The sequence below is a fragment of the Neofelis nebulosa genome, chromosome 15, assembly GCF_028018385.1.
Source record: "Neofelis nebulosa isolate mNeoNeb1 chromosome 15, mNeoNeb1.pri, whole genome shotgun sequence".
Classification (NCBI taxonomy): domain Eukaryota; kingdom Metazoa; phylum Chordata; class Mammalia; order Carnivora; family Felidae; genus Neofelis; species Neofelis nebulosa.
The window spans coordinates 51,141,377-51,165,673 of NC_080796.1; the positions used below are offsets into that span (position 1 = coordinate 51,141,377).

General features: G+C 36.8%; 1 protein-coding gene across 6 annotated transcripts in view; it reads right to left on the minus strand.

Moving 5' to 3' along the window:
- The window catches only part of LOC131495384 (complement factor H-like), a 97,612-nt gene that overhangs the window by 25,138 nt on the left and 48,177 nt on the right, over positions 1 to 24,297 (minus strand). For 4 of the 6 annotated variants that reach the window (XM_058700278.1, XM_058700279.1, XM_058700280.1 and 1 more), the window contains 3 exons: positions 19,873 to 20,067; positions 19,043 to 19,219; positions 1,355 to 1,537 (listed from right to left, as the gene is read on the minus strand). In XM_058700278.1, the coding sequence (XP_058556261.1) occupies positions 1,355 to 1,537; positions 19,043 to 19,219; positions 19,873 to 20,067 (555 nt within the window). Of the gene's footprint in view, positions 1 to 1,354; positions 1,538 to 3,254; positions 3,676 to 10,373; positions 10,629 to 19,042; positions 19,220 to 19,872; positions 20,068 to 24,297 lie in introns of those variants that run through there. The other 2 variants (XM_058700281.1, XM_058700282.1) reach the window with 2 other exon arrangements.

The following is a 24,297-nucleotide window of genomic DNA, read 5'->3' on the forward strand; positions in this document are numbered from 1 at the left end:
AACATAATAGTTTCTAAAACTCACATGTTCATTTTCTTTCCCAAATATTTCACTAAAGGCTGTATATTCTTTTAAACTTACCAAGATTTAATGGAGGGATAACTCTAATTTTTATAATTAGTTATAAGAAAGTAAAATGTTAAAAGTTTCAATTATTGCTAATAGGATGGTGATATTCAAATAATTTTATACTGTGTTATGTAACCAGCTACCTTAAAGCTTTAAAAAACAAAGCAAAACTGTACCAGTGAAAAGAGACAGAGAGAGAGAGAGAGAGAGAGACAGAGAGAGATTCTCTTCCATAATAAGTGTTATAATGGATAGCTAATTACAATTGAGTGTAAAATGAGTTTGGTATGGGAGCCACTTTTATCATTTTTTCTGTAGCTAGTGCTCATAGTAACCAAGGAAACTGAAAAAAAAATAAGGAAATGGAAACAGTAGAAATGGATATTCAAATATCCACTTCACTTAAAGTGAATATGCTAAATATCAGTTCAAAAATATCACTGCGTAGCTTTGGAGTATAAGATAAACTGAGGAAACTGTTCATAGAAAAATCTTCATAAACATCTAGGGACAGTGAAATCTTTCAACACAGCTGAATTTGGTGCTATCTAGAAGCATTTCTGTCTCTACTAATCAGATGTTTATGATTTTCTAAGGGAGCTGTTTTAGAAGTGGACTTACCCTGGATTGTCAAACATAAATTCTACAGGTTCAATTAAAATTCTATACTATGGACCCAGATTTTCACTTACAAACATAATATTATGTCTAGCAACAAAGATTCTGACATCAAAACCTTATCACCTAAAAACAGGAAAAATAGGCACAAAGGTTGGTGTCAGCCAGAAGAAATAAATGAGTTTCCAGAATACACATAAGGCTCCCTAACCAGTTTCCAAATCACAGGATTTAAAAGAAAAAATGTTTAAATTGTATTTATTTTCAAAGGAGAGAGAGACAGAGCATGAGCAGGGGAGGGGCAGAGAGAGGGGGAGACACAGAATCTGAAGCAGGCTCCAGGCTCTGGGCTGTCAGCACACAGCCCGATGCAGGGCTCGAACTCACAAGCTGTGAGATCATGACCTGAGCCAAAGTCGGACGCCCAACTGACTGAGCCACCCAGGTGCCCCCACAGGATGTTTTAAAGTGGAAAAAAATGTAAACTGAAAGATGTCCTGGTATTACACTCTATAAGTGATTAGTCTTAACCGGCAAAAAATTAATCCGTTTTCATTTATCTTTTCAAATGGGAATCACGTCAGCCCCTCCCCCCAGAAAAGAATTAACTTAAACTTTTGTTCAATGGTCATCAGGATAATAAATATGAACATAATAAATTACTCACTAATACATGTGGGTTGAGGTGACCATCCACTTTTCAGACATGTAACCGATCCTGAAGTTTTACCATCTGGTGTTACATATCCTGGTTTACATTGATACTGTGTTTCTTTATTTAAGTAATATGTAAGTTCATATTGAGAAAAAAATCCATTTTCAATTGTTATCTCTGATTTTGAACATGTTTCTGAAAGGCAGAAAGTATAAGGAAAAGATAATCATATAAATAAACATTTTTATAAAGACTTAACACTATAAAAATGAGTCACTTATAAATAAATGAAAACCTAGAAAAATCTGAATCATCCAAATTCTTGGAATGCAAAAATTAGCTACAAAGATACTAAATCAAAATAATTCATTAAATTTTGCTTGGAATGAAGCAAGATTTAAAATACCCAGAATCCATTCTAGGAAATTATGATGAATCTGTTTGTCTAATGGATCTGGAATCCTACAGTGTGTCAGAGGTGTACCGGCAATGGGTCCTTTCCAGGCGCTTAAGCAGGATCTCTTAAGCAACCCCAGCACTTGGTTAATTAATTGGGGTATCTGAGATCAGGAGACGATCTCAGAGAATCTGCCGCCATAGCTACCACAACTCTGAGAATTTGAAATGTTTGCCACGGTATTTGGGTGCTTAAAACCACATGGATACATGGAGTTCAGTAAGTATGACAGAGATCAACACATTCATTCATGTTCTAAGACCAATATGATGATTCCTCAAATTATGTGTAACTTGGCTTGAAACAATAAAACAAGACTTCTGTCATATACAGGGCTTCACAAAGTTCAGCATTATTTATTAAATAACCCATGGATAAAGAAGAAATCAAAAGAGAAAATATGAGCTACATATTTTTTCATCATTAGTAATTTTCTTCCTTGGGGTGCATAGTACACTGGAAATGGGACACTTGGAATATTAAATACTCAGGATTAAGGACTAATGTATATAATCTTCTTATATTTTTTATTTATTTTTTATTTATTTTACTTTTTTTACTGTTTTTTTTACATTTATTATTTATTTTCAATATATGAAATTTATTGTCAAATTGGTTTCCATACAACACCCAGTGCTCATCCCAAAAGGTGCCCTCCTCAATACCCATCACCCACCCTGCCCTCCCTCCCACCCCCCATCAACCCTCAGTTTGTTCTCAGTTTTTAACAGTCTCTTATGCTTTGGCTCTCTCCCACTCTAACCTCTTTTTTTTTTTTTTTCCTTCCCCTCCCCCATGGGTTTCTGTTACGTTTCTCAGTATCCACATAAGAGTGAAACCATATGGTATCTGTCTTTCTCTGTATGGCTTATTTCACTTAGCATCACACTCTCCAGTTCCATCCACGTTGCTACAAAGGGCTATATTTCATTCTTTTTCATGGCCACGTAGTACTCCATTGTATATATAAACCACAATTTCTTTATCCAATCATCAGTTGATGGAAATTTAGGCTCTTTCCATAATTTGGCTATTGTTGAGAGTGCTGCTATAAACATTGGGGTACAAGTGCCCCTATGCATCAGTACTCCTGTATCCCTTGGGTAAATTCCTAGCAGTGCTACTGCTGGGTCATAGGGTAGGTCTATTTTTAATTTTTTGAGGAACCTCCACACTGTTTTCCAGAGTGGCTGCACCAATTTGCATTCCCACCAATAGTGCAAGAGGGTTTCCGTTTCTCCACATCCTCTCCAGCATCTATAGTCTCCTGATTTGTTCATTTTGGTCACTCTGACTGGCGTGAGGTGATATCTGAGTGTGGTTTTGATTTGTATTTCCCTGATGAGGAGCGACGTTGAGCTCTTTTCATGTGCCTGTTGGCCATCCGGATGTCTTCTTTAGAGAAGTGTCTATTCATGTTTTCTGCCCATTTCTTCACTAGGTTATTTGTTTTTCGGGTGTGGAGTTTGGTGAGCTCTTTATAGATTTTGGATACTAGCCCTTTGTCCGATGTGTCATTTGCAAATATCTTTTCCCATTCCATCGGTTGCCTTTTAGTTTTGTTGGTTGTTTCCTTCACTGGGGCCACAGTCAGACTGGTGTGTACCTTCTCTTCCCATCTCCTAGGGGCGGGATTCACTGTGGGGTGGCGTGGCCCGTCTGGGCTACTTGCACACTGCCAGGCTTGTGGTGCTGGGGATCTGGCATATTAGCTGGGGTGGATCAGCAAGGTGTACAGGGGCAGGAGGGGCAGGCTCAGTTCGCTTATCCTTTGGTGATCCGCTTCGGGAGGGGCCCTGCGGCACCTGGAGGGAGTCAGACCCGCCGCTGGAGGGATGGATCCATAGAAGCACAGCGTTGGGTGTTTGCCTATAATCTTTTTTTAAAAAAAGACATTACATCTTTTAAATGGAATAAGAAAAACATTTTAAATAAAATTTTGTGAGATGATACTAAAGTAGTCTGAGAGGGAAGATTACTATTATATACATACAATAGAAAAGAATAAAGAATGAATATCGACGATCACAAAATGAAAGCAAACAAAACCCAACATACACATAATTTGAAAAAACAGCATAGTGTTAGTAAGATCGTGGAATAGGGTGTTTTCTTATTCTCTATTTCCGCTCTAATCTTTATTATTTCCTCCCTTCTAAATTTGGGCTTAGTTTGTTCTTTTGCTAGTTCCTTGAAGTATAAAGTTAGGTTGTCAATATACAATCTGCTACTTTAAGCTAAATTTTTTTATGTTTATTTATTTTGAGAGAGAGCTTGCCCGCGTGTATGCACAAGTGTGTGTGTGTGTGCGCGCGCACACACACACACACACACACACACACACACACACGCAAGTGGGGGAGGGGTAGCCAGAGAGGGAGAGAGAATCCCAAGCAGACTCTGTACTGGCAGCACGGAGCCCTACTGTGAGGTCCAATCTCATGAACTGAACCGTGAGATCATCACTTGAGCTGAAATCAAGAGGTGGATACTTACTTAACTTGACTGAGCCACCCGGCACCTTAATCTTCTATTTTAATGTAAGCATTTATCACTAAAAACTTCCCTCTTTGCATTACTTTTGGAGCATCTCTGAATTTTGTTACATTGTTTCTGTTTTCATTTGTCTCAAGATATTTTTAAAAATTCTCTGCACTTTCCTCTTTGACCCGATTGTTACTTGAGTGTGCGTTTTCTTTGTACGTATTTGTGAATTTTCCCATTCTTTCTCCAGTTACTGTTTTCTAAATTTACCCCATTGTGACTGAAAATGATACTGCATAGAATCTTTCATGTTCAGTAGAATGTACTCTTCCACTGTTGGGTGTAAAATTCCATGTATATCTATTAGGTCCATAAAATGTTTATATTGTTGTTCAAATCTATAGATTCTTTCTTGAATTTCTGTCTGTGTATTCTATTTATTATTCAAAGTGAGGTACTGAAGTCTCCTAAGATTATTGTATTGCTGTTAATTTCTCCTCTTCAGATCTGTCAATATTTGCTTTCTATATTTAGGAATTCCAATGTTGGTTCCACATATGTTGAAAATTGTTACCATCTTTCTGCTGAATGGATTCTTTATTATTATATAATGATCTTCTTTGTCACTAGAGACAGTTTTGACAGAAAGTCAATTTTTTTTTTTCTGATAGAAATATAGCCACTCTATCATTCTTTGGTTGCCATTTGTATGAAAATCTTTTTCCATTCCTTCACTTTAGCTTACGGTGTCTTTATCTATCTATCTATTTATTAAATATAGTTTATTGTCAAGTTAGCTATCATAGTGTATACAGTGTTCTCTTGGTTTAGGGGGTAGATTCCCGTGATTCATTGCTTACATACAACACCCAGGGCTCCACCCAACAAGTGCTCTCCTCAATGCCCATCACCCATTTTTCTCCCTCCCTTGCCACCTCCCCACCATCAACTCTCAGTTTGTTCTCTGTATTTAAGAGTCTCTTATGGGTTTGCCTCCCTCTCTGTTCAAAACTACTTTTTTCTCCCTCCCTTCCCCCATAGTCTTCTGTTAAGTTTCTCAAGTTCCATATATGAGTGAAAACATATGGTATCTATCTTCCTCTGACCGAATTATTTCACTTAGCATAATACCCTCCAGTTCTATCCACATTGTTGCAAATGGCATGATTTTATTTTTTCTCATTGCTAAGTAGTATTTCATTGTATGTATAAACCACTATTCTTATCTATTCATCATTATCTAAATGTCCAGCTGATGGACATTTAGGCTCTTTCCATGATTTGGCTATTGTTGAAAGCGCTGCTGTAAACATTAGGGTATACGTGCCCCTTTGCAGCACTCCTGTACCCCTTGGATAAATTCCTAGTAGTGCTATCATTGGGTTATAGGGAAGTTCTATTACTAATTTTTTGAGGAACCTCCACACTGTTTTGCAGAGTGGCTGTACCAGCTTGCATTCCCACTAACAGTGCAAGAGGGTTTCCGTTTTTTCCACATCCTTGCCAACATCTGTTGTTTCTTGAGTTATTAATTTTAGCCACTCTGACCTGTGTGAGGTGGTAACCCCATGTGGTTTTGATTTGTATTTCCCTGATGATGAGTGATGTTGAACATCTTTTCATGTGTCTGTTAGCCATCTGGATGTCTCCTTTGGAAAAGTGTCTATTCATGTCTTCTGCCCATTTCTCCACTGGATTATTTGTTTTTCAGGTGTTGAGTTTATAAGTTCTTTATAGATTTTGGATACTAACCCTTTATCCAATATGTCATTTGCAAATATCTTCTCCCATTCTGTCAGGTGCCTTTTAGTTTTGTTGATTATTTCCTTTGCAATGCAGAAGCTTTTTATCTTGATGAAGTCCTACTAGTTCATTTTTGCTTTTATTTACCTTGCCTTTGGAGACGTGTCAAGTAAGAAGTTGCTGTGGCTGGGGTCAAAGAGGTTGTTGCCTGCTTTCTCCTCTAGCGTTTTGATGGTCTCCTGTCTCACATTTAGGCCTTTCATCCATTTGAGTTTATTTTTGTGTAATCAGGAACACATCAGGGTTGTCTACTCTCACCGCTATTGTTTAACATAGTGTTGGAAGTCCTAGTCTTAGCAATCAGACAACAAAATGAAATAAAAGGCATTCAAATTGACAAAGAAGAAGTCAAACTTTCACTTTTTGCAGATGACATGATACTCTACATGGAAAACCTGAAAGACTCCACCAAAAAGCTGCTATAACTGACACATGAATTCAGCAAACTCCCAGGATACATATCAATGTACAGAAATCAGTTGCATTTCTATATACCAATAATGAAGCAACAGAAAGAGAAATCAAGAAATCGATCCCATTTACAACTGTACCGAGAACTATAAAATAACCTAGGAAAAAACCTAACCAAAGATGTAAAAGATCTGTATGCTGAAAACTATAGAAAACTCATGAAAGAAAACTGTAGAAAACTCATGAAAGAAAGAAATGTGGAGAAGACACAAAGAAATGGAAAAATATTCCATGCTCATGGACTGGAAGAACAAATACTGTTAAAACATGAATACTACCCAAAGCAATCTGCACATTCAGTGCAATTACAATCAAAATCGCACCAGCATTCTTCTCAGAGCAAGAACAAACAATCTTAAAATTTGTATGGATCCACAAAAGACTCCGATTAGCCAAAGTAATGTTGAAAAAGAAAACAAAGCAGGAGGCATCAAAATCCTGGACTGTAGCATCTACTACAAAGTCGTAATCATCAAGACTGTATGGTATTGGCACAAAAAGAGACATTTAGGTCAATGGAATAGAATACAGAACCCAGCAATGGACCCACAAATGTATGGCCAACTAACCTTTGACAGAGCAGGAAAGAGTATCCGATAGAAAGAAGACAGTCTCTTTAGCAAATGGTGCTGGGAGAACTGGACAGCGACATGAAGAAGAATGAAACTGGACTACTTTCTTACAACATACACAAAAATAAAGCCTATTGTGTCTTTAAATTGAAAGCGAGTTCTTCATTATTTTAAGTCATTCAGGTATTTTATTTCTTTTAATAGGTAAATTTAAACAATTTATATTTAAAGAAATTATTGATAGGTGAACACTTACTATTGACATGTGGCTGTCTTCTATTTTGTAGTTGTTTTTTTTAATATCTTTCTCTTTTAATGACTTCCTTTGTTATTTGATTAAGGTTTATAGTTGTTTAGTTTGATCCTTATCTCCTTTTCTTTTGTTTGTCTATTATATGTTTCCCTCCTTACTTTATTGGGAGTATAGTTGACAAAATTGTATATATATAAAGTATAAAATGAGATGACTTGGTCCACAGATACATTTGGAAATAATTGTCAATATCAGGTTAATTAACACATTAATCACCTCACATAATTAATTTTTTTTATTAAGCTGGAATGCTTAAGATCTATTCTCAGCAAATTTCAACTACACAATACATTATTACTAACTGTAGTCACCATGCTGTACACTAAATCTCCAGAATTTTTTTTATCTTATGAAGGCTTACACCCTTGGAACAGCATCTCCTCATTTCCCCCATCTGCACCCACCACTGGTAACTACCATTCTACTCTCTGCCTCTATGAATTTGGTGTTTTCTTTTTTGATTTCATACATTAGTTTTATCAAGAAGTATTTTCAACCTCTGGCTTATTATACTTAATATATTGTTCTCTAGGGTCAACCATATTGTTGTGAATAGCAAGACTTTCTTTTTTCTCATGGTTGAATAATATTCCATTGTACATATCATGTCTTCTTTATCCATTCATCCATCAGTGGACACTTAGGTTGTTCTGTATGTTGGCTATTGTGATAAAGCTATAATGAAATTGAGGATGCAGATATTTCTTCAAGATGCTGATTTCATTTCTTTCAGATAAATACCCAGAAATGGAATGGCTGGATCATACGGTAGTTCTTTTAACTTTTTTCATGTACTGTTTTCCATATGCCTATAACAAATTACATTATCACCCAAAGTATATAAGTGTTCCCTTTACTCCACATTCTCACCAACACTTGTTATGTCTTGTCTTTTTGATAAAAGACATTTTACCAGGTATAAGGTAATATTTCATTGTGGTTTTCATTTTCATATGCCTGATGATTAGTGATTTTGAGTACCAATTGGCCAATTGTATGTATTCTTCAGAATAATGTCTACTGAGATCTTTGTCCATTTTTAATTGGATTGGATATTTTGCTATTAAGTTGTATAATTTGTAGAATATATACGTATAATCTATGTAAAATACATACAAAGTGTGTGTGTGTGTGTGTGTGTGTGTGTATCTATATATATCTCCCTTATCAGATCTATGGCTTGCAAATATTATCTCTCATTCTGTACGTTGCCTTTTCGTTTTGTTGATTTGCTGAATAGAAGCTTTTGCATGAATTTGATATAATTTATTTAAGTCTTTAATTTGTCTAAGAGTTAATTTTCATCAGTGGTTTAACATAGTGGTTTCATTTTTTGGCTTATGGATATCCAGCTTTTCCAATACCATTTACTGAAGACATTACTTTCCTCATTGTGTTTTCTTGGCTCCCTTGTCAAATTTTAATTAACTATGTATGTGTGAGTTTATTTCTGGCTCCTGACTCTGTTCCATTGATCTGCCAATAGGATATTGTTTTCATTTTTATCACTTTATAATATAGTTTGAAATCAGGGAGTATGATGCCTTCAGCTTTGTTCTTCTTTCTCAAGATTGCTTTGGTTATTTGGGAGTCTTTTTGGTTCCACATAAATTTTAGGATTGTTTATTTTATTTCAATGGGAAATGTCAGTGGGATCTTGATAGGAATTGTATTGTATCAATGGATTGCTTTGGGTAGTATGCACATTTTAACAACATTAATTCTTCTAATCCATGAACACAGACTATCTTGTGATTTATTTATGTCTTCTTCAGTTTATTTCACAATTGTCTTACAGTTTTCACCATACAAATATTTTACTTCCTTGGATGGATTTATTCCTAGGTATTTTATTGTTTTTCATGCTATTGTAGATGGGATTATTTTTAAAATTTCTCTTTGTGATAATTCATTATTAGTGTACAAAAATACAACAGGTTTTTGTATATCCATCCTGCAACTTTACTGAATTTGTTTATTAATTCTACATTTTTTTTTGGGTGGAGTCTTTAGGGTTTTCTCTGTATAATATGTCATCTACAAACAGATATTTTACTTCTTTATTTTTTATTTCACTGAGGTGGTGAAAGTGTGTATCTTTGTCTTTTTCCTGATCCTTCAGGAAAAGCTTTCAGCTTTTCATTATCAAATATGATGTTAGTTATGGGCTCCTTATTTATAGTCTTTATTATGTTTGATGTACATTTCTTCAAGAGAGTTTTCATCATAAATGGATGTTGAATTGTGTCAAGTGCTTTTTTTGTTGGTGTCTATCTGCTTATATGATTTTTATCCTTCTTATTGTTAATGAGCTATATCACATTACTGATTTGTGTCTGATGAACCATCCTTAAGTCCCATAGATATACCCGACTTCATCATGGTGTATGAATCTTTTAATGTGTTGTTGAATTCACTTTGCTAACATTTTGTTGAGTATTTCAATATTTATGATTATCAGTGATGCTGGCCTATAATTTTTTTGTAGTGTTCTTTGGTATTAAAGTAATGCTGACCTTGTAAAGTAGTTTTGGAAGTGCCTCCTCCATCCTTTCAAGTTTTTGGAATGGTTTGAGAAGAACTGGTATTAATTCTTCTTTAAATTACCAATGAAAACTTCTGTTCCCAGACTTTTCTTTGCAGAGATATATTTATTTATTTATTTATTTATTTATTTATTTATTTAAATATCAGGTTTTTTTTAATGTTTATTTATTTTTGAGACAGAGAGAGACAGAGCATGAACGGGGGAGGGGCAGAGAGAGAGGGAGACAGAATTGGAGGCAGGCTCCAGGCTCCGAGCCATCAGCACAGAGCCCGACGCGGGACTCGAACTCACGGACCTCGAGATCGTGACCTGAGCTGAAGTCAGACGCTCAACCGACTGAGCCACCCAGGCACCCCTGCAGAGATATTTTAAATTAATGATTCACTCTTGTTCCTTGTTACTGGTTTGGTTTGTTCAGATTTTCTATTCTTGATGATTTTGTCTTGTAAGTTTTCTATTTCCAGGGATTTACCAATTTATTTAGGTTATCCAATTTGTTGGTGTGTAAATGTTTATGGTTGTCTCTTATGAACATCTGCATTTCTGTGGCATCAGTTGAATGTCTCCGATTTCATTTCTCATGTTTTTTATTTGATCTCTCTTTTTTCTTAATCAACCTAGGCTTATCAAGTTTGTTTCTGTTTTGAAAAAAATAGGTATTAATGTTGATTTTTTTGGTCTTTATTTCATATATTTTTGCTCTGATTTCTGTTATTTCCCAGCTTGTTAATTATAGGCTTCGTTGTTCTACTGTTTTTTAATACATTTTTTTTTTCATTTTATTTGAGAGAGAGAGAGAGAGAGAGACAGCGAGAGACAGAGAGAGAGATAGAGCATGAGTCAGGGAGGGGCAGAAGGAGAGAGAGAATCTTAAGCAGGCTCCACACTCAAGTGCAGAGCCCAATATAGAGCTCAAGCCTGTGACCCTGGGATTATGACCTGACCCCAAATCAGGAGTTGGATGCTCACCCAACTGAGCCACCCAAGTGACCTCTTCTTTTTAGTTTTTGGATGTATAAAGTTAGGTTGTATATTTGAGATCATTTCTTTTTCTTACTGTAGGCATTTATCACTATAAAGACCTCTCATAGAACTGCCTTTGTATGTGAGGTATTTATTTCTCTCTTGCTGCTTTCAAAATTATTTTTCTTTGGTTTTAGCCAGTTTTATTGTAATGTGTCTTAGAGATGATTTCCTTGGGTTGAATCTGTTTGGGGGAATTAATGAGCTTCTTGATTTTGATAGTCCGTATCTCTTCCCAGATTGATAAATTCACAGCCATTATTTCCTTAAGTAAACTTCCTGTCCCTTTCTCTCTCTTCTCCTTTTGGGACTCACATAATGCCTACAATGTCTCCTCTGATAGTCTCCCATAATTCATATAGGCTTTCTCTGGAATTCCTTCTCCTTTTTTCTCCTCTGACTACAAGACTTCAAATGACCTCTCTTCTACTTCATAGATTCTTTCTTCTGATTGATAAGATCTGCTGTTGATACTTTTTGTTGTATTTTTCCTTTCATTCATTATATTCTTCAGTTATAGAATTTCTGTGTGGTTCTTTTTATAATTTCTACCTCATTTTCCTGATTTCTTTGGATTTTCTTTCTGTGTCTTCTTATAGCTCACTGAGCTTCCTTAAAGCTACCGTTTTCAATTCTTTATCAGGAAAATCATAAATCTTCATTATTTAGGGTAAGCTACTGGAAAAGTGTTGTGTTTCTTTGGTGATGTCATATTTCCTTGATTTTTCATGTTTCTTAAAGTCTTGCATTGTTGCCTTTGCCTTTGAAGAAGGTCTCACTTCCTCTGGTCTTTCCTGACGTTGGCAGAGAAATACTTTCTGTCATACTTGTTAGGGATTCTGAGGCTTTTTGAAGATGTTTTTAATGGATACATTTTTCCAGTATGTCTTACTACGATTTAAGAGGGAATTTTTGGATGGTATGCCTTTCTTCAATCCTGCAGAGTTAGTCAGGGTCCTGACAGCTTTCTGTTTGATTTCCTGGAGGTAATGCTGAATGGTCAAGTACATTCTTTTTACTCTATCTGTGGAGTCAGTTTGAATTTCTAAGTATGTTCACTAGCCATTTGAAAACTCCTGCACACACTACCTTTGGGGAATATACAAAAGGAGCTGGCCAGTGGATAGCAGGTATGCAGAATGTTGGGGGATGCCACCAGGTGAGCAAGATCTGAACCCAAGTCATCCCAGTGGCTAGTGGGTAGGCTACTGAATGTAGTCTGCAAAGTGGTTAGTAGGGTCTTTGTCCCTTGAGGAATTCTGAGCCCTGACTGTTGTGGTCCAAACTTTTCTCATTCCCTTCACTCATGAAGATCACTTCAGTATTCTGGATGTAGTTAGAAAGAAATGGACCTTTTGGTCAGTGACCCATGCAGTTGAAGAAGCCAGATGATCACTCACACACTTTCTCCCTGTGGAGAAATTGCAGGTTGAATGGGTCTCTCTTGGCACTGAACTGTACCCCTTTCAGGGAGGAGTGACTCAGATAAGAAAAAAAATGTTCCATTCATCCTCTTCAGTGCACCCACTCTTGGATCTTTTTGCTGTCAAAGTGTGCAAAAACTTCTGCTAGATTCCCAGACTCCCACAAAAATGCTCTTTCTGTGGGTGATTGTCAAAACTGTGATCTTGGCCAGGAAGAACTGAAACTTGTGTTCTGACATCTAGCTGGTGTCACTCTATTTTTTTCTAGATTGACTTCATGTATGTATGTATTTTGTGTTTTTATTTTTGTCGACATACAGTGTTATATTATTTTCAGGTGTATAATATAGTGATTCAACAATTCCATACCTCACCCAGTGCTCATAATGACATCACTATTTCACCTGTTCCCTGTGCCACCTTTCTCCCCTCTGGTAACTATCACTTTGTTCTCTATAGTTGAGTCTTTTTGTTTGTTTGTTTTGTTTTTGGTTTTTGTTTGTTTGTTTGTTTGTTTTTGGTTTATCTCACTCTCACATATTTCCCAATTTGTCATTTGTCTTAAATCCCACATATGACTGAAATCATATGGTATTTGTCTTTCACTGACTGACTCATTTTACTTGGCATTATACTGTCCAGCTCCATACATATTGTTGCAAATGGCAAGATTTCATTCTTTTTCATGGCTGAATAATAGTCTCTCTCTCTCTGTATGTACACACACACACACACACACACACACACACACACACCACTCATCTTTATTCATCAATCAATAGATACTTGGCTACTTCCATATCTTGGTTATTGGAAAGAAAGCTGATATAAACATAGGTATGCATACATCCCTTTGAATTAGTGTTTTTTTGTATTCTTTGGGTAAATACCCAGAAGTATGATTGCTGGATCATACAGCAAGTCTATTTTTCTTTTTGAGGAACTTCCATACTGTTTTCCAGAGTGGCTGCACCAGTTTGCATTCCCAACAGTGCAAGAGGGTACCCCTTGCTCCACATCCTCACCAACATCTGTTGTTTCTTGTGTTGTTGATTTTAGCCATTCTGTCAAGGGTGAGGTGATATCTTATTGTTGTTTTGATTGCATTTCCCTGATGATAAGTGATGATGAGTATCTCTTCATGTGCCTGTTGTCCTTTGTATGTCTTTGGAGAAATGTCTGTTCATGTCTCCCATTCATTTTTTTAGTTGGATTATTTGGTTTTTGGTGTCGAGTTTTATAAGTTCTTTACATATTTTGGACACTACTCTACCAGACATGCCATCTGTAAATAACATCTCCCATTCCACAGGTTGCCTTTCAGTTTTATTGACTGTTTCCTTTGCTGTGCAGAAGTTTTTTTATTCTAATGTAGTTCTAATAATTTTTTATTTTATTTTTATTTATTTATTCTTGCTTTTATTTTCCTTGCCTCAGGGGATCTGTCTAGAAAGTTTGTGGCTGATTTCAGAGAAGTTACTCCTTCTGCTCTCTCTCTTCCAGGACTTTTATAGTTTCAGGTCTCACATTTAGGTCTTTAATCCACTTTGAATTTATTTTTGTGTATGGTGCAACAAAGTGGTTCAGTTTCATTTTGTGCATGTTGCTGTGTAGTTTTCCCAGTACCATTTGTTGAACACATTGTCTTTTTCCCACTGGATATTCGTTCCTGCTTTGTTGAAGATTAATTCAGTATATAATTATGGGTTTATTTCTGGGTTTTCTATTCAGTTCCATTTGTCCAAGTGTCTATTTTTGCGCCAGTACCTTACTGTCTTGATCACTATAGCTTTGTAATATAACTTGAAGTCTGGAATTGTGATGCTTCCAGCTTTGCTTTTCTCTTTCAAGACTGATTTGACTATTCAGGTTCTTTTGTAGTTCCATACAAACTTTAGGATTGTTTGTTCTAGGTCTGTAAAAAATGTTGGTATTTTGATGGGGATTGCATTGAATGTGTAGATTGCTTTGGGTTGTGTAGACATTTTAACAATATTTGCTCTTCTAGTCCATGGACATGGGATGTCTTTCCATTAATTGTGTCATCTTCCGTTTCTTTTTCATCAGAGTTTTATAGTTTCAGAGTACAGATCTTTCACCTCTCTGATTAGGTTTATTCTTAGGTATTTTATTATTTTTAGTGCAATAGTAAATGGGTTGTTTTCTTAATTTCTCTTTCTGCTGTTTCATTATTAATATATCGAAAGGGATCAAATTTCTATACATTGATTTTGTATCCTACAGCTTTTCTGAATTCATTCTAGTTCTAGCAGGTTTCAGTGGAATCTTTTGGGTTTTCTATATAGAATATTATGTCATCTGTAAATAGTAAAAGGTTTACCTCTTCCTTACTGATTTGGATGCCTTTTATTTCTTTTTGTTGTCTGATTGCAGTGGCTCGAACTTCCAGTACTATCTCGAATAAAAATGGTAGAGTAGACATCCTTGTCTTGTTCCTTAGGGGAAAAGCTGTTTTTCCCCTTTAAGGATGATGTTAGTTGTGTGTTTTTCATGTATGGCCTTTTTTTATGTTGAGGTATGTCCCCTCAAAACTTACTTTGTTGAGAGCTTTTATTATGAATTGATGTTATATTTTGCCAAATGCTTTTCTGGCATCTGTTGAAATGATCATATGGTTCTTATCCTTTTTTTTTATTGATGTGGTTTGAATGATGTGATATATCACATTGATTGGTTTGCTAATATTGAACCATCCTTGGAGTCCAGGAATAAATCACCGTGCGTAAGACTGATGTGGTGAATAATTTTTTAATGTTTTGTTAGATTTGGTTTGCTAGTATTTGTTATGGATTTTTGCATCTATATTCATCAGGAGTATTTACCTACAGTTCCCTTTTCTTGTTTCTTTATCTGGTTTTGGTATCAGGGTAGTGCTGCCTCATAGAATGAATTTGGAGTTTTCCTTCTTTTTCTATTTTTTTGGAATAGTTTAAGAAGATCACTTCTCGGACTTCTGGCTAAGATCAAGTGTGGAGTAGTTTGAGAAGAATACGTATTAACTCTTCTTTAAATGTTTGGTAGAATTCACTTGTGAACTCATCTGGTCTTGGACTTTTGTTTGTTGGGAGGTGTTTGATTACTGATTCCTTTTTTTTTTTCTGTTAATTGGTCTGTTCATTTTTTTATTTGTTCCCGTTTCAGTTTTGGTAGGTTTATGTTTATAGGAATTTATCCATTTCTTCCAGATTACCGACTTTTTGGCATACAGTTTTCCATGATATTCTCATATAATTGTTTGAATTTCTGTGGTGTTGGTTGTTATTTCTCCTCTCTTGTGATTTACTTATTTGGGTCCTTTATCTTTTCTTCTTGATAGTATGGCTAGCAGTTTATCACTTATTAATTTTTTCAAAGAACCAGTTCCTGGTTTCTTTGATCTGCTCTATTGTTTTTCTAGTTTCTATGACATTTCTTTCTTTGATTTAAAAATTTTTAAAGTTAATTCATTTTTGAGAGAGAGACAGAGTGTAAGCAGGGGAGGGGCAGAGAGAGAGGGAGACACAGAATCCAAAGCAGGGTCCATGCTCTGAGTTGTCAGCACAGAGCCTGACATGGAGCTTGAACTCACAAACCGTGAGATCATGACCTGACTTGCAGTCAGATGCTTAACCGACTGAGCCACCCAGGCACCCCCATTTATTTCTGTTCTAATCCTTATTATTTCTTTCCTTCTTTTTTTTTTTTTTTTCCTTAGGTTTTGTTTGTGGTTGCTTTTCTAGCTTCTTCAGGTGTCAAGTGAAATTGTTTATTTGATTCTTTTCTTGCTTCTTGAAGCAGACCTGTATTGCTACAAACTTCCCTCTTAGAACCAGTTTGGCTGCATCCCAAAGGTTTTTAATTGTGGTGTTTTCACTTTCACTTGTTTCCATGTGGTTTTTTTGAATTTTCTTTTATTTTCTGGTTGACCCATTCATTGTTTATTAGCATGTTACTTTACTTTCATATATTTATGCTCTTTTCAGACTTTTTCTTGTGGTTGACTTCTAGTTACATAGTAGTGTGTTCAGAAAAGATGCATGGTATCATTTTGACCTTTTTGAATTTGTTGGGGCTTGTTTTATGTCCTAATATGTGTCCCATTCTGGAGAATGTTCCACATACACTTGAAAAGATTGTGTATTCTGCTGTTTTAGGATGCAGTGTTCTCAAAATATCTGTTAAATCCATCTGTTCCAGTGTGTCATTCAGAGCTGTTGTTTCCTTGTTGATTATCTGTTTAAATGATCTTGTCCATTTATGTAACTGAAGTGTGAAAATCCGCTACTATCACTTATGAATGTTTAGTTCTTTTCTATTTGTTATTAACTTTTATGTATAGGGGAGCTTACATGTTGGGTGCATAAACATTTACAATCGTTATATCTTTTTGTTGGATTGTCCCCTTTATTATTTCAGCTTCTGCTGAAAAATGCCCTAGGAGCCTTATGGGTTTTCCCTTGTATGGGATTTTTTTTTTTTTTTTTTTGTCTTGCTGCTTTAAAATTTTTTTTCTATACCCCTATGTTTTGCCAATCTAATTACAATATATATGTTTCTGTGGGTTAGCTTTTGTTTATTTTCTTGGGGGTTCCCTGTGCCTCCTGGATATGGATATCTGTTTCCTCCCCCCCAGATTAGGGAAGTTTTCTGCTATTAATTCTTCAAATAAATTTTCTGTCCCTTTTTTTTCTTTCTTTTTCTTCTGGGACTCCTCTACAATGAATGTTGTTATGTTTGATGGAGTCATGGAGTTCCATAAATCTATTCTCTTTTTGCATAATTCTTTTCTCTCTTTTGTTCAGCTTGATAACTTTCCGTTGCTTTGTCTTCTAGGCCATTATGTTGTTCCTCTCCTTCTTCCAGCCTGCTGTTCATGCCACCAAGTGTGTTTCTGATTTTGTTTATTGAGCCCTTTATCTCTGCTGTGTTATTCCTTATCTCTGTATTAAGGGTTTCACCCATGTCTTGGATTTTTTTTCTTAAGTCCAGTATCTTTAGATTTGTTACATTAAATTCTCTATTAGGTATTTTACTAATATCTGTTTCACTTAGATCCATGGCTGTGGCATTGCACTGTTCTTGCATTTGGGACAATTTCTTTTGTTTTCTCATTTTGTCTAAGTTTCTTGGCTTACTTTTCTGTGTTAAAAAAGTCAGCTACTTCTCCTGTTCCTGAGGGTAATGGCCTTATGAAAAAGAGGTTCTCTCATGCCCTGAGGTGTTGTGACCCCGTTTCCCCAGGGCCTGGCACTTCAGGGAGTGTCTCCAATATATGCTATGTGCACACTGCTGTTGTGTCCTGACTGCTTTATCTTTCCGGTCACTCATCTGCAGAGGCTCTCTTTGCCTGTTGTGGGCAGTGTTTGGTTCCTTGCCTGAATCTGGTAAGTTTTAACTTGGTGTATTCTGGTCTGCTTGTGAAATGAGACTTCTCAACATTGCTGCTGGAATCCAGCCCCACCTCCCTGCCCCCTGCCAGAAACAAATAAACAAAACAAACAAACAAACAAACAAACAAACAAAAAACCTCCCAAGTTGGGAGATGTAGTTTGGGCTGGGATTTGATCTGGTCTTTTGTGGTTGGGGGCTGCCTGCTCTGGGACTGAGGCAAGTGTGACCGGGAAGGGTGGTTCCACCAGAGCATAGGGACATAGGGCCTGGTGTAAGCAAGTAAGATAGCAAGTGTGAGCTCTGAGCTGATTCCCACAGTTGACCCTGTGTTAATGTCAAAGGGTGGGAGAGGGAAATGGCACCTGCCAGTTCCTTTGTTTCCAGAGGGGTCTCTGTGAATGCTCCCTTTCTGCAACATGCTCCAGGATGAGCAAATAACCTCCCCACTGTTTGCTCCAAGTGCTCATCAGATTGCTGTTTCCATGCTGTATGTCCACAGGCTCTTTGCTTGCCTTATCTCCAAGAGCAGTCCCAATGCCCTTTGATCTCTTCCAGACCCAAGCACACTGACCTTTCAAACCCCAGGCTTTAAGCCTCACTGGTTGCAGGAAGTCACAAAATTTGTCCCCTCTCCCTTTCCAAGCTAATTTCTATGGGGATTTGTTTTTCCTGTGTGTTCCTCTGTGTGTCAGTCTGTCTTTCACCCTCTCTGTGACCACTACTCCCTTACCACCTCAGTGGCCACAGTCCATTTCTTCTCAGTTTGGGAGAGAAACCTGCATCTCTGTACATCTTACTTCTTCAATGTGGCCTGTTCTGTATCTTTAATTGTGGAATCTGTTCTGCCAGTCTTCAGGTCAATCTCGGGGGTATTTAGGATGATTTGATAGTTATCCTTATGGGATGAGGCAAGCCTAGGATCCCCCTACTCTGTCACATCTTCCTCCTTCCATTGCTGGTGTCACCCTATTAATACAGGTTACTTCTTTGTAGTTCCATTACTGTTTTCTTGACTAATGCCTATCATTAGACATTTATTTTGCTATATATATGTACCAAAAATGTGTATATCCACTCACACATTCTTGGAAAAAATAAAACTAAGTAGATTCATTGGTGGAAATAAGAAAGTTGATATAAATATTTTGTCACAGTTAATACAGATGAGGGTTAGAAAACCATAAATATACTGAGATCTGAGACCATTTACTTACTGAGAAGAATGCACTCGGGAGGAGGGAACCAGCCACCCTCTGTACAGGTCATCACAGTCTGCTCATTTTGAAGACTGTAGCCAGCATGGCAGTTAACTCTTACAGATTCACCTTGTACGTATTTTACTGCTTGTTTTGGGTTATCTCCATTTTTCAAATGATTGAAAATACATTGTCCTAAAAATCATAAAAATAATAAACAAAAAATTTTTAAACCCATAAATTCAGTGAAAATAGCAAATTAAAAATTATTTGTAGGGGCGCCTGGGTGGCTCAGTCAGTTGGGCGGCCGACTTCAGTTCAGGTCACGATCTCGCGGTCTGTGAGTTCGAGCCCCGCGTCGGGCTCTGGGCTGATGGCTCAGAGCCTGGAGCCTGCTTCCGATTCTGTGTCTCCCTCTCTCTCTGCCCCTCCCCCGTTCATGCTCTGTCTCTCTCTGTCTCAAAAATAAATAAACGTTAAAAAAAAAAAATTAAAAAAAAATTATTTGTACAACATTTAAACTATAATGCATAAGTATCCAAAAATAAAGCTAATACCAAATGTTGAAAAACAAAAAAATCAATAGTCAATACTATTTACTTTCAGTATTTATAATTAAGGTAAGGGTAAATGATATAGGTATTTTCAAAAAACCTCTAACTTTATCTCTAATAAGATTTTAGGAAGAGCTCCTTATAAAAGGAAAACCTCATGTTGGTATTTTTGCTCATAAAATTCATCCCTTGGCCTTCTTTTTGTCATAGTAGTCTTAATTGTACTCACTTACATGTCTGCTCCCTCCAGGATGTGAACTATTTATACATATACAATTATAACGGTTGACTTACTGCGGCATGGTACTGCTGGTGACCATCCTTCTTTTGTGCAATGAATATATTCCCAGGGCTCTTGTGAAGCAGTCACAAAATTGGTCTTACAGGAATACCAGTATTTTTTTCCTACACGTACTGGAAAGTCTCGTCTATAGATAATTTCATAGTATAGACTACCATGTTTTATTTGTGGAAAATCACAACGATTCCCTTGGAAGAAAAACAAAACAAACAAAACCATTATAAATAATGTTTTGCCTTAATAAAAAATCAAACCGAAAATGAATTGTTTCATGGGTGAATTCTATCCTCTTATTAGCATTATTTCATTAATCGCATCAGGTTTTCTAGGACAAGAAAAGTTATAAATTTCAGATTTTTTCCACATTTTTGAAGCTTTCAATATTGAGATCAAGTGTTCATTTAGTCTTATTCCTTTTAAGTTATCTTCTAGTATTTTTCTCCACTGCTTTTTGACGAGTTAGATTCTTTTCCCTTTATCCTTGGATGAATTTCATCATGATACATAAATATGAGTGTCATTTAACAATCATTCTACCTTGGGCAAACTTCAGTGTTTGGATTTGCAGGAATTAAGTTTTAAAGAACTTAAATACATTGCTGTAAAATTGTAAAGGAGAGATTTGAACCCTGGTGGTCTGATTTCAGAACAACTTTGGTTATCCACCTATTAGGTGTTTCAAAGTGTATCAATTAGGAGTTAAGATGGTGGAGAAGTAGAGGGACAAAGATTTCCCTCGTCCCTCAAACAGCTGTATTGAGGTCAGAACACCTGGAACACCCAGGAAATCTATCTGCAGAGTGACAGAAAAATCTGCACAGGTGGAGGGAGACAGCTTGACGGGACAGAGGTGTGTCTATGCGAATTGGGGGAGATAAAACATTATGGGCCTGGAGGGAAGGGTTCCCCCTCTGTGGAGAGACAAAAAGGAGAGAGAGAAACTGTGGATTGTGGTATGTTAGGACAAGAGGAAAACCTCTCCAGACCACGGACTAGAAATGAGAAATCTAGGGAGATTGCTAGCGTACTTTGCAAACAGCCTTAGGAGCTGAAGACTGCAGTTTTCAAAAGTGTGTGCCATCCTGTGGAAGAAATCTGCTTCCACGTGCATGCACTTGTGGACTTGTGGGGAGGGGAGGCAGCCCCAGTGTAGTATCCCATCTCAGGGGCACAGTGGGGAGAATAGTCCCCTCCCTTGAGTACTGTGGAAGAGTGTATATCGCCTCCCCAAGGTTAAAAGACCCTGCATGTGCCTGCCATATGGGCAGGGTGGGGCAGCACTATCCTAGAACTGGTGCTGGGTCCTTTAAGACACCAGGTTTTGAATCCCAGCCTAGCACCTAAGAGGCACGGGGGAACTGTGGGACAGGGCAAGCCACCTGCCTGAGCTACGTTGTGAGGGCTGCCTAAACAGCATGGTTTAAGACACCCAGTCTGGGGAGGAGAGATTTGGGTGTTGCCATTTTTTCTCCCCATCACCAGCATGGTGCGGCTTCAGGGAACAGAATAGTGGCCCCTGTGGAGGCCGACCCGCTTACACAAAATCTCACCCCTCAGTGGATGGCAACTACTTATCTAATGGCGTAGACAACTATCCTGTGGTATTATATATTACTGTGTTGCCATTTTCTTTTCTTTTTTTTTTCCTTCTCTACTCTTTTCTGTATTTTTCTTTCTACCTCTTCATTTTTTACTCTGGAATCAGGCTTAAACTTTCTGATTTGATTTTTGGTCAATATATATACATATATAACACATGTTTTATACATATAAAAATATATTTATGTTACATATTAATAAATTAATAATAAAGAATAATAAATTAACAATATAATAAATAATAAATTAATAAATACAAATTATATATATTATATATACGTATTTTTTCTTTTTTTGCTTTCTCTGTTTCTGTGTCTGTTTAATCAGGCATTTTTATTCTATTTTTTTTACACCTTTTCTATATCTTCATCTTTATTTTCCTTTTGCTTTCACTGGATTAGCCCTTATAGTTTCTCTGATTTGTCTAACAATGGTGTAAACATTCTACCAGTATGACTAAGGAGAAGCTTTGTAGAAGACAGACGAGTGGGGTAGAGCGGCCAAAGACGCAACAATTGAGTGCACGCAACACACTCTAAAAACACTTCCCGAAACGCCAGGCCCTGGGCCAGTGTATGACCCCTTTTTAATATAGTAATTCTCGTTGGTGCAGGACAGATAACAAACCATTAAAACACATAAGAGACACAAACCTGGCAAAAGTGATGAAACAGAATTCTCCTGAAAAGAAATTCCAGGAAGACAGCCAGAGAATTGCTCAAACCAGATATAAACAATACATCTGAACAAGAATTTAGAATACCAGTCATACAACTAATAGCTGGGCTTGAAAAAAGCATAGACAACAGCAGAGAATCTATTGCTGCAGGGATTAAAGACCTAAGAAATAGACACAATGATTTAAGAAATGCTACAAATGAGATATGGAAAGGAAATTACTAGACCACAAAGGGCAATAAGAGACCTAAGTGATTCAATGAAACAAAATAATACCTATATCATAGGAGTTCTAGAAGAAGAAATGAGAGAAAAAGGGCAGAAATTTTATTTGAACAAATCACAGCTGAGAACTTCCCTAATCTGGACAAGGAAACAGGCATCCAGGTCCAAGAGGCACAGAGAACTCCCTTCAAAATCAACAAAAACAGGTCAACACCAAGACATATCATAGTGAAACTGGCAAAATACAAAGACGAAAAGAGAATTCTGAACACCTCTAGGGACAAATGGGCCTTAACCTAAAAGGGTAGACACATAAGAGTAATAGACACACACACACTACCAAAACTCAAAAGGGAAGAAATAGAAACTTTGAACAAACCATAAGCAGAGAAGATATTGACTCAGTAATCAAAAATCGCCCAACAAATAAGCGTCCTAGGGCAGATGGCTTCCCAGGAGAAGTCTACCAGACACTTAAATACCTATTCTTCTCAAGCTGTTCCAAAAAATAAAATGAAAGAAAAGTTTTCAGGATCATTATACGAAGCCAGCATTACTTTGATTTCCAAAACTGACAAGACCCCACTAAAAAGGAGAATTACAGGCCAATATCTGATGAACATGGTCCTGATCATGGTACTGAACATGGTACTGATGAACACGGGTACAAAAATTCTCAACAAGACACTAGCAAACCAAATTTAACAGTATATTAAAAGAATCATTCAACATGATCAAGTGGGATTCATCCTAGGCTGCAGGGCCGGTTCAATTTTTTGCAATTCAATCAACTTGATATATTACCTTAAAAGAAGAAGGATAAGAACCATATGATCCTGTCAATAGATGCAGAAAAAGCATTTTCTTAATAAAAACCTTCAAGGAAGCTGGGATAGAAGGAACATACCCTAACGTCATAAAAGCCATACAGGAAATGCCCACAGTAAATATCATCCTCCATGGGGAAAAACAGAGAGCTTTCCCCCGGAGATCAAGAATACGCCAGGGATGTCCACTCTCACCACTGTTGTTTAACATAGTGTTGGAATCGCTAGCCTCAGCAATCAGACAACAAAATGAAATAAAAGGGATTCAAATTGGCAGAGAAGTGAAACGTTCACTCTTCGTGGATGACATGATAGTCTACAAGCAAAACCCACAAGACCCCACCAAAAAAAATGCTAGAGCTGATACATGAATTCAGCACAATCACAGGATACAAAATTAATGTACAGAAATTGGTTGCATTCTATATACCAATAATGAAGCAAGAGAAAGAGATATCAAGGAATTGAACCCATTCACAAACGCAACAAGAATGATAAAATACCTAGGAATAAACCTAACCAAAGAGGTAAAAGATCTGTACACTGAAAAAAAAAAAAAAAACAAACCAGAAAGCTTATGAAAGAAATTGAAGAAGACACATTGAAATGGAAAAACATTCCATGCTCAGGAATCAGAAGAACAAATACTGTTAAAATTTGATACTACCCAAAGCAATCTACACATTCTAGCAATTTCAATCAAAATAGCACCAGCAATCTCCAGAGAGCTAGAACAAACAATCCTAAAATTTGTATGGAACCACAAAAGATCCTGAATAGCCAAAGAAATGTTGAAAAAGAAAACTAAAGCTGGAGGCATCACAATCCCGGACTTTAGCTTGTATTACAAAGCTGTCATCATCAAGACAATATGATGTTGGCACAAAAACAGACACATAGACTAATGGCATAGAATAGAGAACCGAGAAATGGACCCACACATATATGGCTAATTAATCTTCAAAAAAGCAGGGAAGAGTATCCAATGGAAAGAAGGGTCTCTTTAGGAAAACGAATTGGGAAAAGTGGACAGCAACAGGCAGAGGTATGAAACTGGACCACTTTCTTAAACCATACACAAAAATAAAC